Consider the following 18,576-nt stretch of genomic DNA (forward strand, 5'->3'; position numbering starts at 1 on the left):
AATTTTTGAAAAATCCTTCATGAACTTTCGGTAAAAACCTGCATGTCCAAGAAAAGAATGAATCTCCCGCACATTTGCGGGGTAAGGTAATGCCGATATAATATCTATTTTAGCCTTGTCAACCTCGATACCCTTAGACGATACAACATGACCTAAGACTATCCCGTGGTCAACCATAAAATGACATTTTTCCCAATTAAGCACAAGATTAGTCTCTATACACCTTATCAGGATCAATTTCAGGTTATCTAGACATGTATCAAAACTATCACCATACACACTGAAATCATCCATAAAAATTTCAATAATTTTCTCCACATATTCAGAAAAAATACTTACCATACACCTCTGGAACGTTGCAGGTGCATTGCACAACTCAAATGGCATTCGTCTATAGGCAAAGGTCCCGAACGGGCACGTGAAGGTTGTCTTCTCTTGATCCTCTGGGGCAATTGCTATCTGAGAGTATCCTGAAAATCCATCCAAAAAACAATAGTAAGCCCTACAAGACAAACGTTCAACCATTTGGTAAATGAAAGGGAGAGGGAAACGGTTCTTTTTGGTGACGGCGTTTAACCTACGGTAATCTATACACTGCCTCCATCCAGTGGAATTGCGCACTGGCACGAGCTCACCCGTTTGGTTGGCCTCTACCGTCACTCCTGCTTTCTTTAGGACCACCTGGACCGGACTCACCCAAGGGCTATCAGATATTGCAAAGATGATCCCCACATCTAGCAATTTTAAAATCTCTTTCTTTACAACTTCCATCATGAGGGGGTTGATTCTCCTTTGAGCCTGCCGAACAGGTTTAGCATCCTCCTCCAGTCTAATCCGGTGCATACAGATGACCGGGCTGATCCCCTTAATGTCTGCGATTGTCCAACCTATCGCCTCTTTATGCTCTTTAAGGACTCGGATCAGTTTCTCCTCCTGGGTTTTTGACAGTGCCGATGAGATAATCACCGGGAGTGTCTCATTATCACCCAGATATGCATATTTCAGGTGCTTTGGTAGAGATTTCAACTCCAGTACAGGTGCCTGCACCACAGATGGCAACACCCTCTGGTGAGGTTCAGGAGTAAAAATAGGTAAGACTTCATACCTTTTCGTGGTGGTCTGCAATGAGTGTAATGTACCTATTGTGCATTTTAGATCCTCGCTCCACTCCACCTCAGGAGTTGTCTCCAACTCGAGGTGCTTGGTTAAAACCACCTCCAACTCATCCCTGCCATCAGTTTCAAACACTTCCTGCACTACAGGGTCAATAGCACTCACAGAGAAAACTGAGCTAAAGTTGGAGTTTGAGGGATATTTCATAGTATCAAAGATATTGAAATGCACAATTTCCCCATCAAATTCCATGGATAAGGTGCCCTTATTAACATCAATTTTTGTTTGTGCTGTGCTCATAAAGGGTCTACCTAATAACAACGGTGAGGGATCAGGGGAGTGATCATCATCCATATCAAGTACATAAAAATCAGCTGGAAATACCAAATCATTAACTTTTACCAACACATCTTCAACCAACCCATCAGGATATGCATTAGTTCGGTCAGCTAATTGAATGATTATTCCAGTTTCTTTTAATGGACCTAATTTTAGAGAAGTATAGATAGATTTAGGCATGACATTAATTGATACTCCCATATCTAACATGGCCCTTCTGATCACAGTATTACCTATCCTACAGAGAATAGTAAACATACTTGGGTCCCTGCACTTTGGTGGGGGCTTTCTCTGCAGGACCGCTGACACATTCTCCCTAACAATAACCCGTTCATCTCTCCTCAACCGCCTTCGATTGACACACAAGTCCCTTAGGAACTTGGCATATTTTGGTACTTGTTTGATTGCGTCTAAGAGGGGGATATTTATGTCAACCTTGTAAAAAACCTCCAAGATCTCCTTCTCCTTATCCTATTTTTTCAATTTTTCCAACCTGCTAGGAAAAGGAGGCGGGTTAGTTTTAGCTGTAATTATTGGGTCAGGAAGTACCTTTAGATCTGCACCATTGCTGTCCTCCCTTTCAAACTCATTTTCGATCTTTTCCTCATCCTTATCTTTAGGGATAACAAGTTCAGGCCCCTGAATTTCCTTCCCGCTCCTCAGGGTCATTGCGCTCACGTTCTTCGGATTTAATTCGGATTGAGATGGCAATTTACCTTGGTTCTGGGAATCCAAACGGTTGATTGTTGTGGCCATTTGACTTATCTGATTCCTTATATCCTGCATTTCGAAGTCCGTCCTTTGCTGATTTTGCATAATGGTTGCCTCCGTCCTTTGCTGATTTTGCGCCATGGTTGTCATCATTTGTTTCATCATCTCCTTCAAAGATGGACCAGAGCTTGGGGGCGGAGGTGGTCGGGGTTGGTATTGCTGCTGGTACCCTGGTGGCTTATTTGGCACAAAGTTAGACTGCCTGTTCGGTGTAAAGTTGGGTTGCCTATTCCCTCCATAACTGAGGTTGGGATGATCTCTCCACCCGGGGTTGTAGGTGCTTGAATAAGGGTCGTACTACTTCTTTGGCGCGGGCGCGTGAGCAGCCATGTTCACATGTTCTGCAGTTTCTTCCTGAATCATTGGGCACATGTCTGCAGAGTGACCTATATCAGTGCAAATCCCGCATACCCTGGCTTGTGATGCATTTCTCACAGCCAATTGCTTAACAAACGCGGTCAACTCAGTTAGCTGCTGCTGCATGGAGGGTGTCTTTACCTCATTCACCATACGTATTGGAACATCCTCTCTCGTACCGAATTGTTGTGAATTTTCTGCCATACCCTCTATTAGCTCCCGTGCTTCCTGAGGGGTTTTGTTCACCAGCGCCCCTCCACTTGCAGCATCAATTATGCTCCTGTCTCTGAAAAGGAGCCCCTCATAAAAATACTGTATGATCAATGCTCACTTATTTGGTATTGGGGGCACCTGTGCAACAAGTTCTTGAACCGTTCCCAATACTCATAGAGTGACTCCCCTGGATGCTGCTTGATCCCACAAATTTCTTTCCTCAGACTTGCAGCCCTGGACGCAGGAAAATATTTATCCAAAAATTTTTTCTTCAATTGGTCCCACGTGGTGATGCTACCTGGTGACAGGTAGTACAGCTAGTCCTTCGCAGAATCTTTCAAGGAGAAGGGGAATGCCCTCATTTTTATCTGCTCTTCTGTGATACCCGGGGGCTTCATACTGTTGCACACGACATCAAATTCCTGCAGATGCTTATACGGCTCTTCACCTGGTAAACCATGAAAAGAGGGTAAAAACTGAATCAGATCAGATTTTAATTCAAATAGAATGTTATCATTTAAGGTGGGGAAGGTAATGCATAGAGGCTGCTGCTTTAAATTAGGGGCAGCCAACTCCCTCAATGTTCGTGCATTAGCCATGGTTCCTTCCTCCTGGTCAGAGTCACTTGAAGTGTCACCAAACGAATCTGTTGGGTCAACTCCTGGCTCAGGTCTCTGAGATGCAGCACTGGAGTGCTCCTCTCTGAGCTGTCCGGTTTTCTTTCTCGTTCTACGTGCGGTCTTTTCTACCTCCGGATCAAAAATCAAATCACCTGTACGAGAAGATCGAGGCATACACTAGAAGAAAACCAGAAAATTAGGACAGAAAAAAATGAATTTAAAAAGAAACAAATAATAACGCCAGTCCCCGGCAGCGGCGCCAAAAATTGACAGGGTGTCGAAGCCTGTACAATAATAAAATTAAACCTAGTTGCCAGTTTAAATGACCAAACCCAATTCCAAGTACTGGAGCAGGGACTTTAGGTGTGCAATGGGTTACTTGATTCACCCTGTTCGCGAAGAGTTTGCTTGATCCGATATACCCGAATAAAATGGTCGACTGAGTATACTTGTTTCTTAAGAAATCCAAAGTAACACAGGGGGTGATTTTGTAGGAACGATAACAAGCAAATAAATTCAAATAAGAAAATGAAAATAAAAAATAAATGACTGACTAGAAACTAAACAATACTTCACTGAACTCAGAGTAACAATAATTAAAGGTTTGAATCAATTAAAACAAGAAAACAATTAAGAATAAAATCAAGTAGGCAACTTAAAATCAAATGGCAATTCACTAAAACCAAGATAATATTAATTAAGGAGCTAGCCAAGAAGTAACTTCAGCAATGGTTCACCTAATTGATCATTGATGCAAGCCAATTCCAATTATTTACTGATAAATAGGTTATAACTGCCAAACAAGCGATGCCAGTCAACCCCTCCTTACTGTGTCGGTGATTAAGGTACGCGCGTTAATCACTGCTCTAATTAGGAAATAATCTCAGGTACGCCCGTAAGATTTAATTACCCAACTGTCTTACGTATTAGAGGAGCCCTATTCTAACCAAATAATGCACTACCAGGGTTATTTTAGATTAGCCCGCGTATTCCCTTGACACAAATCTAATCATGCCAGTTGTCACTATTTCAGGACAATTAAACAATTACGGATTTAATTCCCTAAATGACAATAGGTTACCAAATCAATTAACTATCCGGATCCAAGACAATCAATTAATTAAATAACCATAAGTATAGCAATCAAGAAATATGCGGATACCAATAAATATAAGGAAAAGATTAAATTAGAACGATCTCACAATTTTTAGACAACCAGAGCCTCCGTTTCTCCTTGACTAGGGTGAGGAGATTAGTTCATATTTGATGAACAAAATCCCCAAGAAATTGAAGATAACGCTGCGGCCATTGTCATTGATATTTGAGAATTCAGTCCGTTCCAATCAGGAGGAGATAATAAAGTTACACGACATGCTCCTCTGCCTCGCTACAGACGACATACGAGGAAAGAAAGAAAAGCTCCAAGTGTTTAACATGAAGAAAAGTCAAAAGCTACCAATTCCTAATGCCTGCCATGCGTATGAAAAGTAAAAAGCATTGTTTTTGGGAAAAGTCAACCATTCCTCCTCAATTACAGACGGTCAAAAACTAATCATCAGGCCAGCCGCCAAACTTCCTTCTTTTCCTTCTTTTTATTATTGCCGCGGCTCACCAGGAGGAAGAAGCCCTTCGTCCGTCACTTCTTTGCGGAAATTACCAAAGTGGGCGTGACTGACATCTTCTCTTTCCCAAAAATGCCCCTGGGACAATCTTTATCATCTGGACTTTTTTCCTGTCAAATTGGCACCTGTTATCATATTTTCGTTCTACTCCCTGAAATAAGTGCAAATTATGAAAAGTGAGTAGAATCTACTAATTAATTCACATCAGGTCAGGTAATAGGGGAATTAATAATAAAATAAATAGTGAAATTACACCCTATCATTTTTTCTGTTTTTGTTTTTTCCTTTTTAAAGTTACCAAAGAGTGAATGATATTGGAATACTTGACTTCGTTATATTCTGGGGAAAATACCGGTTTTCATCCCCAAACTTTGGGGTAAAGACACATTTCGTCCCTTAACTTTTGGGCACGATACATTTGATGTCTGAATTTATAATTTTTGACCAATGTCATCCTCAAATGGCAATTTAACCAATTTTTAATGGAACTGGTCACGTGAAAATCACATGACCGTTAAGTAAACTTAAATCACATTTTTAACAAAACCTGCCAGTTTCCCATAAAAAGCTGGTATGTTATGGGCAATTTATTATTTTTTTTAACTTTCACATATTTAATTTATGTTAAATACAAAACATACTAGTTTTCCTTTGGGTGCTATTTAACCAATTTTTCCTATAAAGAGCTGGTATGTTTCCCATAAAGAACTGGTACAAAACATACTACAAAACCTGCCAGTTTCCCATAAAGAACTGGTATGTTACGGGCAATTTATATATTTTTTTTAACTTTCACATATTTAATTTATGTTAAATAAAAAACATACTAGTTTTCCTTTGGGCGCTATTTAATCAATTTTTCGTATAAAAAGCTGGTACAAAACATACTACAAAACTTGCCAACTTCCCATAAAGAGCTGGTATGTTATGGGCAATTTATTATTTTTTTTAACTTTCACATATTTAATTTATGTTAAATACAAAACATACTAGTTCAATGGGTAAAAATATGTTATGAATAACTCAAAGTTTATACTTTTAATGGTTCAATGGGTAAAAATATGTTATGAATAATTGAAGGGCCAAATTTTTACTATTTAAATAGTTCAATGGCTGCTCAAATAATTTGCTCTTATATAAATAGTAAAAGTATGCAAAGTATATGTAATTTTTAAATTTTGAGAGGTGCTTTTTGTAACTATTAAAAATCTCAAGGGATGTTTGTGAAATTATCCCTTTTCATTTTTCATGCTGATTATTTCTTTTCTTGCCTATTTTTCATTTTATCCTTATTTTTAGCTTTTTCTCCCCTTACGTACGGGACGCAAGTATTTGGATGGATGCTTAGTCAAAATTGCCAAAAGTTGACTGATTGCATGCAAGAAACTAGTAGGTTTTGTTAAAAATGTGATTTAATTTTACTTAAGGGTCATATGATTTTCACGCGATTAGTTCCATTAAAAATGGGCTAAATTGCCGTTTGAGGATGACATTGGTCAAAAATTATTAATTCAGACATCAAATGTGTCGTTCCTAAAAGTTGGAGGATGAAAACCGGCATTTTCCCTTTTATCCTGTCTAGGTTTTGAAACTGCTCCAAACTCAATTTGCTTCTCCAAATTCCAATTGCGTCAATGTATCACCTTCATTTCTCATATTTTCTCCACTTTCTATAATTTTGCCCTAGGTCATGTCAAAAGGTCTTGTATGGTCTAATAAAGAACCATTATCTCCACAAGTTACACTCGGATATCTAGCTCATAACATATGCCCTTTATTTTTTTTGGGGTAAAATACACTTTAGCCCCCAGTGATTTAGTGCTTTGTAACATAACCTCCATATGTTTTCAAAAATTATACATAAATCCCCCATGATTTGGATTAAAATATCAAAATAACAAAATTTGCATTCCATAATAAAGTCAACTAAAATGTCAAAAGTACTCGTATATAAAGTTGAAAATTATTTATTAGTCACCGAAGGGGTTATATAAAGCACTACACCATAGGGGTGTGCATTCGGTGCAAATTCGGTAATTCGGTGCACTGAATTCGGTTATTCTACATGTAAAAATTTAAACCGTTTTCAATTCCGAATTGAGCATAACCGAATTCATTCCGCAACCGATTTCAAATTCGAAAACGGTAATGAATTCGGTTAAACCGAATTCATCTATTTTAAAAAAAAGATAATAATACCCTGTTATCAGCTTAAGTTTGCAACGCTGCTTCCGTACAACTTACAGGCTATGAGGCTAATTGCAAACTAATTCTAATTGCAAACTTACAGGCTACAAGCCTACAACACCAATCCAAAGGAAATCAACATCCAAATTATTACACACACATTACAAATGCCAAAATCCATCAAATACAAATCTGGAGTACCAAGTACCAACTACCAATATACAATACAACTACAAGTTATTCAAAGTAACACTAACACACACTTTTCAAGTTCACATTTCACAAGTCACAATGAACTGAATGCAGAAACCAGAAATCAGAAATCATTCAAATTGAAAAGAATACATAATGGCAAATTGTCTTGAAAATTCAAATTACAAATGGCTATTATGGCTTAGATAACAGAAACTCAGTCAAAATCTGAAAACTGACTGCAACATAATTTAGTTCCAGACTTCCATTATCTTTAAAGAGTTATTGAAGTTTGCAATTGGAAGCTCAGATTTCGTCCCCTTATCAATTCAGGATAACAAATTTCCAAGTCGATCTTGGCCATTTTACTGCCAGAGATGAGCACTTACCTAAGTGAGCCAGAGATGAGCAGTGATTGGTGCTTCGGCTTTGGCACTCAACAGCGATGAACCAGCACGGCAGGGATGAACTGGTGAAGTGAGAAATTCGGTCGAATGAGGACTGAGATGGAGACAGGAGAGACGTAGAGTGCGGCGGAGAGCAGCTTCGATTTGGGAATTGGGACTTGGGAGTGAAGCTGTGAAAGCCCTAAGTGAAGGCACTACCGCACTAGGCAGTGATTGTTCAAATTATCAGCTGAAATCTGACTTTTCCCAAATTCATCCGAAGTGATTGTATAATTTTTAATTTATAAATTGGGGCTCCTAAATTATAATACATTCATTAGGCTCCTCAATGATTTATAAATTATTACTGATTTGATCTCCAAATTTATTCATAATTGAATACATTACTTATGTTCTAATCATTTTGTGGTTTAATTGGCATTTATTTGGTCACTTATACCTAGAATCCTTAGTCTATGATGTAAGAAACACATAAAAAGTGATTAATTTAAACTAGAATAAACTTTAGACTATACAATGATTGGTGATAATTTATGAATTTATAATTTACAATGATTAATAATAAGCAATATTAGTTAGTAGTTACAATGAATTTATAATTTACACTGATTAATAATAAGTAATATTAGTTACAAACTTACAAATTACAATGATTAATGATAAGTTATATTAGTTACAAACTTATAATTTATTTCAAATCAAAATAAAAACTTATTTACTTACACGTGTTATTGTGAAAGTCAATATACTAATACATTGTTTTGCAATTCACATACATTCACTTACAGTCTTACACTGCTTAGTTGTCTTGTCTATACTTAAAGCCTTAAGATTAGTAAACAGATAATATGAATTTTAACTTATTTGATAACTTATGCCTAAAATCATTAGTCTATGATTTAAGGAACACATAAAAAGTGATTAATTTAAACTAGAATAAACTTTAGACTGTACAATGATTAGTGATAATTTATGAATTTATAATTTACAATGATTAATAATAAGTAATATTAGTTACAAACTTACAAATTACAATGAGTAGTGATAAGTTATATTACTTACAAACTTATAATTTATTTCAAATCAAAATAAAACTCATTTACTTACATATATTATTGTGAAAGTCAATACACTAGTACATTGATTTGCAATTCATAAGCATTCACTTACACTGCTAACTACTTAGTTGTCTTATCTATATTTAAAGTCTTAAGAATTAAGATTAGTGAATAGATAATATGAATTTTTATGTTAAATATGTAAAGTACACTAATACTTGCAAGTTAGAGATTACGCATTCAAATATTCAATAATTCAAACATGAATGATGTATCAAATTACCATTATCTAAATTTAATTACTAATTATGTTTATTGTTTAATATTTAGTGTTGTACATATATGTGTTAATTATTATCTAATTCTAGTCATATTACTCATGTATAAAATAATAAGGATTATAGTTATCTTATATTGTTATGTATTACTATATATTTGTATTATTATAGTCATATAAGTATATAACAATTAACAAATACTAAAATAATATATTGTACATTATTATATATTATTATTATTATAAGTACATGATATGATGATAAATTGATAATACCATATACTAATTATTATTAATAGCATTTACCTATATAATATAATAAAGTATTAGTAGTATATACTAATACTAAATAGCATTTATCTATATATTCTATAATTTTATATACCAAATTGGTAATTCGAATGCGGTAATGCGGTACCCGATTTCAATTACCGAATTTGAATGTGAAATCGGTTATTACCTAATTCATAATCTTATTACCTATTTCATACCATATTAGAATTCGGTGAATTTGGTACGTACCGAATTTGTACCAAATTACCAAATACCCGATTTCAAATTATCGAATTGAATTTGAAATCGGTTATGAATTCGGTAAGAACTGAATTTGCTCACCCCTACTACACCATAAAGAGGTTATATGGTAAAATATAAAATCATACAAGGTTGGAGTATCATACATATTATGTTTATATATTTTGATCACTTCAGTCATTTTAATTTTTAAACAAGGGTAATTTCAACATTTTTATGGATTCTGTTCCAAATGATCATTTCCATTGATTTGACACTTTAATCAAAATTATGAGAGGTTATATATAATTTTTGAAATTATAGGAAATTATGTGAAAAATCCGCAAACCATAGGAGGGTAAAGTGTATCTTGCCCTTATTTTTCGGCCCCACAATTCTTGTAGGCTCTCACCCCCAATGCTTTTAAACAAAGCAAAATTGGTTCAAATATAGGCACACAGGGACAAGATAGGAAGTCTAAAACAATTGCTTTGTAAAAGAGGTTAGGAAAAACGGATTTGGATTTTAAAGCAAAAGAGGTCAAGGTTATTTTCATAGAGGGCAAATATGACTCCTTAGCTCTTACTGAAAGCCTAAATAACATTCTAAAGTGATGTAGGTTAAATTGGGCTTAATTGAGAAAAGGAAGAGACGCAAGTTTGGTTTCTTATGTTTGCCTTATGTACTAAACTAGTCCCCAATATTTGAAACAATTGAAGTGTAGTCTCAAAAGCTGCTATTTATTGGCATTTTTGGACAATTAACAGAAATTCAACAATGGTTGATTGTCAAAAGTAAATTGGCGTCAATCAATAGTTTTGAGTTTACACTTTGGATCTCCAATATTTGAACTTTGAATCATTATAGTTCCTTAAGTTCTACATACTGGTATTGATGTTTTAGAATGAAATGAGATGTGAATTGGATCAAAATTTTGTTAGATATGTACTAGAATTTCTAATGAAAAAATGCATGGAAAATTTATTAAACTTCATTTTTTTTTTGTTTTCATTTCATATTTTCATGCCACTACTTATGCATATGCTTTTTCTCTATTGCATAGTTGGTTTCAAAATTGGCATAAGGTATGCGGTATGCATCTGTTGTTTTGCACGATGAAATTATTAATTGATGATGAGATGTATCATTTGTTCACTTATGTTGATCCTTAAATTCTCAATTAAACACTCTTTTAGAATATGAAGAATATATACTATATTCAAATTAAGTTGATCATATTTTCTTTTCTTTTCCTTTTTTCATTTGAATGTGCTATCAGTTAAGTTTAAAATGAAGCGGATATTTTTTAGAAGCATTTTAATTGTTTAATAAAATTGTCAGTGTATAAAAAGATGAAAGTTAATGTTTTAAAACTATCCTATTGGAATGTCTTATTTTAATAGGTAGGAAAGGCAAGAAAAAACAAAATGAAAAAACTATCCTATTGATGCAGTTGAAACCACTTGTGATTCTAAGAATTGACCCCTAAAAGTGAAGCACCAAACCAAACTTGTGATTCATATCCATTCTGCAATCATAGAGAACCCCTCTTGACCTGCTTCGGTAACAAAACGCAGAACGAATACACTACTGTGTTTCTTGGGACGGATCAAATTGGGCCTTGCAAGTTTTTGGACCATGAATCCCAAAGTTGTTGGCTAAATCAAGCAATTGGGCCATGCAAGTTTTTTTTTTTTTTTTTTTTTAAATTTACATTGTGGAACCTTGACATGTGAACCACATGGGAATAATATTATGGCCGCATCTCAGACCACTTTACTCCAAGTTACATCATATCTTTAGTCAGAAACAAGATAGACAAAAAGAAAGAAAAAAGTGCAGAAGAGGTAAGAATGAGAATCACTTAAATAGAGAGTAAGAATATTGTTAATTTCATTTTTGGCCAAAGAATGTTTTGTGCATCTAGTCGTAATAGAATGACTGTATTAGTTTCACTTTCTCTGTTACAAAAGATTACGGCTAAAGGATGACGAAAACTTCAGGTTATTCTGGTTCCCATATTTAATTGTGCATATGTGCTCATTACAACATTTTATTGACTTATTGTTAGTACAAAAGCCATGCTGTTCCTTTTTTTTTTTTTTTCCAATTTCATTGGAAAATCTTATAACGCTCTCAGTGATGATCCTTTTGTTCATAATTTTGAGCATTCAAATTCCCCTAATTGGACTTTGTGTGGTGGAGATAGAAGATGGTAGAAATCTTGAAAATGTGATAAGTCATGCGGATGAACAATGTTATTATGGTCTTTTGCGTTGTATATATTCACAAGTATTGGTTTAATGTATATATAGCGTCTTTTACAATAATACTAAACAATATGTTTAGACCCGAATCAATGAACGAATCAAATGAGCTTTTAGTTTGATTGAGTCAAAGATACAGTTTTTTAATTCACATAGAAAATCTGAATAATACTATGAAAAAAATTTCTAGTAAATAACTGGCCGGTTCAACCATGTAGGCTGTTTTGACCAATTTGGACGGGTTATTTATTTTTCATTGTACTCTAATGTAAAATTGGAGAAAGTTTTATGGCCGGTTTCCTTTTCAACCGGTCGAACCAGCCAAATGGGCACGATCTAGCACTGGTGCTGGCAATTTTTGAGTCCCAATCCGTTACATTTTGAGCCATCAATATTGCTGCAAGGCAGCCTTCACTGTTAGTTTGATTTTGAGTCCAATGAGCAGTTGAAAGGACTATCAGTTAATCTCACAGCTCTTTCTGATTATGCATCTAAGCAGGAGATGAGAGAATTGGTAGAGCAGCAATCGGAATTGTTCCTGAGGAGCTCACTGAGGAGAACTATGAGGAATGGAAAAGATGCTTGGAACATTATTTGGTTGGTCATGGCCTTTGGGGTGTTGTTTCTGGAGAGGAGCAAGATCCTATAAACGATGAGAGACAAGAATATGGAGAAGAAAAGAAACAAGAACATGAGGAATGGAAGAAGAAGAATGCATTGGCCTTGCATGCCATCCAACTTTCGTGTGGACCAGGCACATTTGTTAAACTTAAGGAAGCTCACACTTCTGCCGAAGTTGCATGGAAGCATTTGGTAGAAAAACTGAAGCCCCACAGAATATGGGCGGAAGATGAAAGCAGCCGTGTTGAAGAAGAAGGTAACTCTCGATCATGTTGCTATGAAATGTTTACGGTTTCACATATAATTTTAGAAGTCAATTCGATAAGTATTTTGAAGGACACTATGGTTCATTCGATCAGTATTTTGAATCATGTGGTATCAGGAGCAAAGTTATGATTCAGCAATTGCAGGTTTTCTTTATGTTTTTACTTATTCCATTTGATTAGTTTTCTTTTGCTCATTTAGCAAGCAATTCTTCACTAGGGAATTTTGCTGTACGTTACTTCAAATAAAACTCCAATTCATCTGTGCTAGCTCTGCTGTGCCAAACAATGGCGGAGACTTGAGAGTTGGGAGGCCTAATTTTCCAAAAGAGTGCTTAGAATATATCTTCCACATCTGGAATTTTCATTTAGTCATTGCTTAATATCCAATGACAATATTATTGCTCTTTTTCTGTTTCTCTGGACTTCTTGAAAAGTTTATACTCATTCAGATTTCAATTGTTCCTTCTGCGAGCTCATTAATTATGATAGATGACCATATTAGAGATATTATTCGAAACAAATTCTAATGTTTACAGGACCAAAAGAGTGTTAGTAAAATAATAAAATAGGCTGATACAAAAGAGAAGAATAAATACAACCTAGAGAGAAAGTAATAATCGAAAATAACAATAATAATAATCCGAGGTTTGTGAGCACAATTTCCTTAAAACAGATTCGCCCCCTCCAGGTAGAGTGCTCGAGGATACAACGGATTAAAGGCGTCTGTCTCCCAGGATACAACGGATTAAAGGTGAATATGTCAGCACCAAACTTTCTTCACCACAGCGAACTCGAACTAGAGTAATATGGAACACTATAAAAGATGAAGATGCAAGAAGGAAAAAGAGAGAGAGAGCGCGCCTTCTTTTGAAACAAAAAGAGATATTTATAGATGTTGGCTAAGGGTGACTGTTAGAAATTGGCAACAAGTATTAAATTTCAGATAATTATCTTCACGTTTGTCAAAGGACCACATTCATGTACATACATGTATCTCAATAAGATAACTCCAAAATCATGTATTAAGTACATGTATCCTATCCAAAATCATGTATCAATAATTAATACACATGAATCCTATATACATGAATGAGTGATAGATAATTATCCTGGATTCTTTCAAGAGTGCCATTATGAGAACAAATTTTCTCATTCACTCTACAATGGATATAGCCATTTTTCCAACAATTCCCTACATGAATGGAAAAATTGTTTTGATTTGACTCTACAGTAGTGTTCCACGACTGAAATCTGCATAAGATAGGTTGGTGTTACCCATTGAACCTTCTCTTGTGAAATAAACTTACTTTACTAGCAATCCAGTAGACATGATGTCTTTGAACTGTCTCGCTTTTTAGTGTAAATGAATCATATATTTCACACAGGAATTATGCTCCATTTATTCAGTTCTCATAGTTATATTCGTTTTGGCCATGAACATCAACCTGGTTCAGCAAGAGTTTTTAAGAATTGAGCCCTAAACAATTCTCTTTTGAAGCGGCCCCACTTCACTCTCACATAGGTGATTTACTTAAGTCTTCAGTAATAAATTACTTCACTTAAGAATCATTAAAGCACACCATTGTGCTATCCTTAATTCTCCTTTGCATCATTGTTTCATTATGGAATGGGTCTAGGGGTATCCCCCCACAATGACTGCGCTAAGACCTTATAATTAAGTTGTCCCTTTGAACCTAGATCTTGGGATATCCAGTCAGTTAGGTTGGGTTTCCTTTATAACACTTAGCCTTCCATGGACTTTAGTCCCATTCCCTTTGCCATTTTTGCAACCAACTCTCTATTCAATCCTTTGGTTAGCGGATCCGCTATGTTATCCTTTGATTTCACATAATCAATAGAGATAACTCCTGTTGAGAGTAGTTGTCTAATGGTATTATGCCTACGACGTATATGTCTAGACTTACCATTATATATGTTATTCTGTGCTCTTCCAATTGCTGATTGACTATCACAGTGAATATATATTGGTGGCACAGTTTTTCCCATTTTGGAATGTCTTCAAGGAAATGGTGGAGCCATTCAGCTTCTTCTCCACATTTGTCCAAGGCAATGAACTCAGATTCCATTGTAGATCTAGCTACAATAGTTTGTTTAGAAGACTTCCAGGATACTGCCCCACCAGCAAGTGTGAACACATACCCACTTGTGGACTTTGAATCTTTTATATCAGATATCCAATTTGCATCAGCATACCCTTCTAAAACAACAGGGTATCTAGTGTAATGCAGTCCAAAGTTCCGAGTGTACAGTAGGTATTTGAGTACCCTTAAAATTGCTTTCCAATGATCAGCACTCGGATTGCTTGTAAATCTGCTCAATTTGCTTACTGCATATGCAATGTCAGGTCTAGTACAACTCATTAAATACATTAGACTGCCAATGATTCTTGAGTATTCTACTTGAGAAATACTCTCTCATCTATTCTTAGATAGATGGAAACTATTGTCTAATGGAGTTCTTGCAATTCCAGAATCATTCTGATTTAATTTTTCTAGAATCTTGTCCACATAATGAGTTTGGCTCAAGACCAACCCGTCTGATATTCTTGTAATTTTAACTCCTAAAATTACATCAGCGAGCCCCATATCTTTCATGTCAAATTTTGAATTCAACATGTCCTTGGTAGACTTAACCATTTTGTCATTACTACCAACAATAAGTATGTCATCTACATAAAGACATAAGATGACATAGCCATGTTCTGTTTCTTTAGTGTAGACACATTTGTCACACACATTTATTTTGTATCCATTAGTTATCATTACATTGTCGAACTTTTCATGCCATTTCTTTGGCGCTTGTTTTAGTCCATATAATGATTTGACTAATTTACAAACTTTATTTCCTTTTTCCGGAGTTATGAAACCCTCAGGTTGCTCCATGTAGATTTCTTCATCTAAATCACCATTTAAGAAAGCCGTCTTTACATCCATTTGATGTATCTCCAGTTTTCTCAATGCAGCGATAGCAAGAATTATTCTGATAGAATTTATTCTCGTAACAGGAGAATAAGTATCAAAATAATCCAAACCTTCTTGTTGCTTGTATCCTTTGATTACAAGTCTGGCTTTGTACTTATCGACAGAGCCATCAGGTTTTATTTTCCTTTTAAAGATCCATTTGGACCCTAAAGGTCTACAACCAGGAGGAAGATCCACTAACTCCCATGTATGATTCTGTAAGATAGAATCAACCTCACTTTTTATTGCTTCTTTCCATAAAAATCCTTCAGAAGAACTTACAGCTTCTGTATAGGTTTGTGGTTCCTTTTCTAATAGAAAAGTTGTAAAATCATCTCCAAATGATTTTCCACTCTAGCCTTTTTGCTACGTCTCGGTTCATCTTGTTGAATCAAGTCATGATCATGTTTTTCTTGATTCATAACTTCATGTGTTCGTTTTGATGAACTTGATGCACCATTCGATTTACAAGGAAACACATCTTCAAAGAATGAAGCATTCCTTGATTCCATTATCGTATTTTTGTGTATATCCGAAATTTCTGAATTATACACAAGAAATCGATAAGCAGCACTATTATGTGCATAGCCTATAAAGATACAGTCCACAGTTCTAGGACCTATCTTTATTCTCTTTGGTGCTGGAATAGCCACTTTTGCAAGACACCCCCACACTTTCAAGAATTTGTAGGATGGTCTCCTACCTTTCCATAACTCATAAGGAGTTTTATCTTGTTTTTTTCAGGGTACCCTATTTAAAAGGTAATTGCTTGACAAAATAGCTTCACCCCACATATTTTGTGGCAATCCTGAACTTAGTAACATCGCATTCATCATTTCTTTTAGTGTGCGATTTTTCCGTTCAGCAACACCATTCGATTGTGATGAGTAAGGTGCAGTTACTTCATGAACAATTCCATATTTTGCACAATAATCACCAATAGGTGTTTCATATTTACCACCTCTATCACTTCTTAACCTTTGAATTCTCCGGTTAAGTTGATTTTCAACTTCATTCTTGTAGAGAATGAATTTTTCCAAGGCTTCATCTTTACTTTTGAGTAAATACACATAACAGTATTTTGTGCAATCATCAATGAAAGTGATAAAATATTTATTACCACCTCTTGTTTGAACAAATTTCAAATCACAGACATCTGTGTGAATCAATTCAAGGTTCGGTGTTTCTTTCAATTGTTTGAAAAGATGACCTGGTTAATTTTGCCTCTACGTAAATCTCGCATTTATGGTTTGAATTGATGTGAAAGGAAGGAATATGATCCAAGTTAATTAGTCTACGCAAAGTATCATAATTAACATGACCTAGTCTACCATGCCATAAATTGGAAGACTCAAGCAAATAAGCAGAAGACTTATTCTTATTATTCACAATGGTCATTACATTCAATTTGAACAACCCATTGGTTGTATATCCTTTTCCTACATACATCCCAGATTTGGATAATATAACTTTATCCGATTCAAAAACCATGCGAAAGCCATGCTTGTTCAGCAATGATCCAGAAACAAGGTTCTTGCGGATTTCTGGCACATACAGGACATCGTTCAAAGTCAATGTTTTGCCAGAAGTCATCTTTAGCAACACCTTCCCTTGACCTTCAATAGCAGATGAGGCAGAGTTCCCCATGAACATTTTTTCACCTTCAACTTTTTCGAAGGTAGTAAACAAGTCTTTGTTTGTGCAAACATGTCTTGTAGCTCCAGTGTCAATCCACCATTCTTTCGGATTTGACCTTATCATATTTACTTCAGAAACCATAGCAGTCAGGTTCATGTTTTCCATGTCTCCCTCGATTCTATCAAGCAAGTTTGCTTCATGCTTCTTCTTCTTTGGAAGCTTACATTCAGTGGACTTGTGACCTTTTTTGTCACAGTTGAAGCACTTCCCTTGGAATTTCTGCTTAGAGATTTTCCCTTTTACCCCAAGATTTCGAGTTGGCTTTTTGCCTTTGGAGTTTTGCCCTTGATTATACTCCACAATATTTGCTTTAGCATCAACAGAAGTTGTTGCCTTGCAATCAGAACCCCTGTTGTCTTCTTCAATTCGAAGTCTAACGATAAGGTCCTCCATACTCATCTCTTTGCGCTTGTGCTTGAGATAGTTCTTGAAATCCTTCCACCCAGGAGGTAGCTTCTCAATAACAGCAGCTACTTGAAAGGTTTCACTCAAAACCATGCCTTCAGCTAGAATCTCATGCAAGATAATCTGAATTTCTTGCACTTGACTGATAATAGTTTTGGAATCCACCATTTTATAGTCTAGAAATTTTCCAACGACAAATTTCTTTGCCCCAGCATCTTCGGTTTTATATTTCCGATCTAAGGATTCCCACAATGCCTTCGCCGTCTTGTGTATTTGATACACGTTATACAGCGAGTCATGCAAGCAGTTCATGACTTAATTTCGACAAAGGAAATCGGAGTGCTTCCAAGCATCAATAGCAGTGACAGCTTGTGCATCAGTTAAGCCTTCAGGCAGCTTTGGAGCATCCTCACTTAAGAATCTCGAGAGATTCGATGTTGTCAAATAGAACAACATCTTTTGTTGTCATGTCTTGAAGTTCGAGCCATGGAACTTCTCAGGTTTCTCACTATGGTTGGTAGAAACCATAGGAGTAATCTTTCCTTCAGGTTGTTTCACAATTGTGCCAGAAGCAGAGGCATCAAAAGTAGATGTGTTGGTTTCTCTTCCTGTATTGTCAGTCATTGAGAACCGAGTCTGTTTTAAGATTGTTAGTGAAATAATAAAATA

General features: G+C 35.7%; 2 protein-coding genes across 2 annotated transcripts; both read right to left on the reverse strand.

Annotated features, from left to right (window-relative positions):
- Positions 1–14,226: 14,226 nt before the first annotated feature.
- LOC140010564 (secreted RxLR effector protein 161-like) lies at positions 14,227–15,204 on the reverse strand. Its single transcript, XM_072057857.1, has 2 exons — positions 14,749–15,204; positions 14,227–14,268 (listed from the first exon to the last, which is right to left on the reverse strand). The coding sequence occupies exons 1-2, from the start codon at positions 15,202–15,204 to the stop codon at positions 14,227–14,229; spliced, it is 498 nt and encodes a 165-aa protein (XP_071913958.1).
- A 54-nt stretch (positions 15,205–15,258) lies between these two features.
- Positions 15,259–18,219, reverse strand: LOC140010565 (uncharacterized). The gene is made up of 3 exons (XM_072057858.1): positions 17,136–18,219; positions 16,262–16,393; positions 15,259–16,115 (listed from the first exon to the last, which is right to left on the reverse strand). The coding sequence occupies exons 1-3, from the start codon at positions 18,217–18,219 to the stop codon at positions 15,259–15,261; spliced, it is 2,073 nt and encodes a 690-aa protein (XP_071913959.1).
- Positions 18,220–18,576: the final 357 nt, after the last annotated feature.

This window comes from Coffea arabica, chromosome 7c (assembly GCF_036785885.1).
Source record: "Coffea arabica cultivar ET-39 chromosome 7c, Coffea Arabica ET-39 HiFi, whole genome shotgun sequence".
Lineage (NCBI taxonomy): Eukaryota > Viridiplantae > Streptophyta > Magnoliopsida > Gentianales > Rubiaceae > Coffea > Coffea arabica.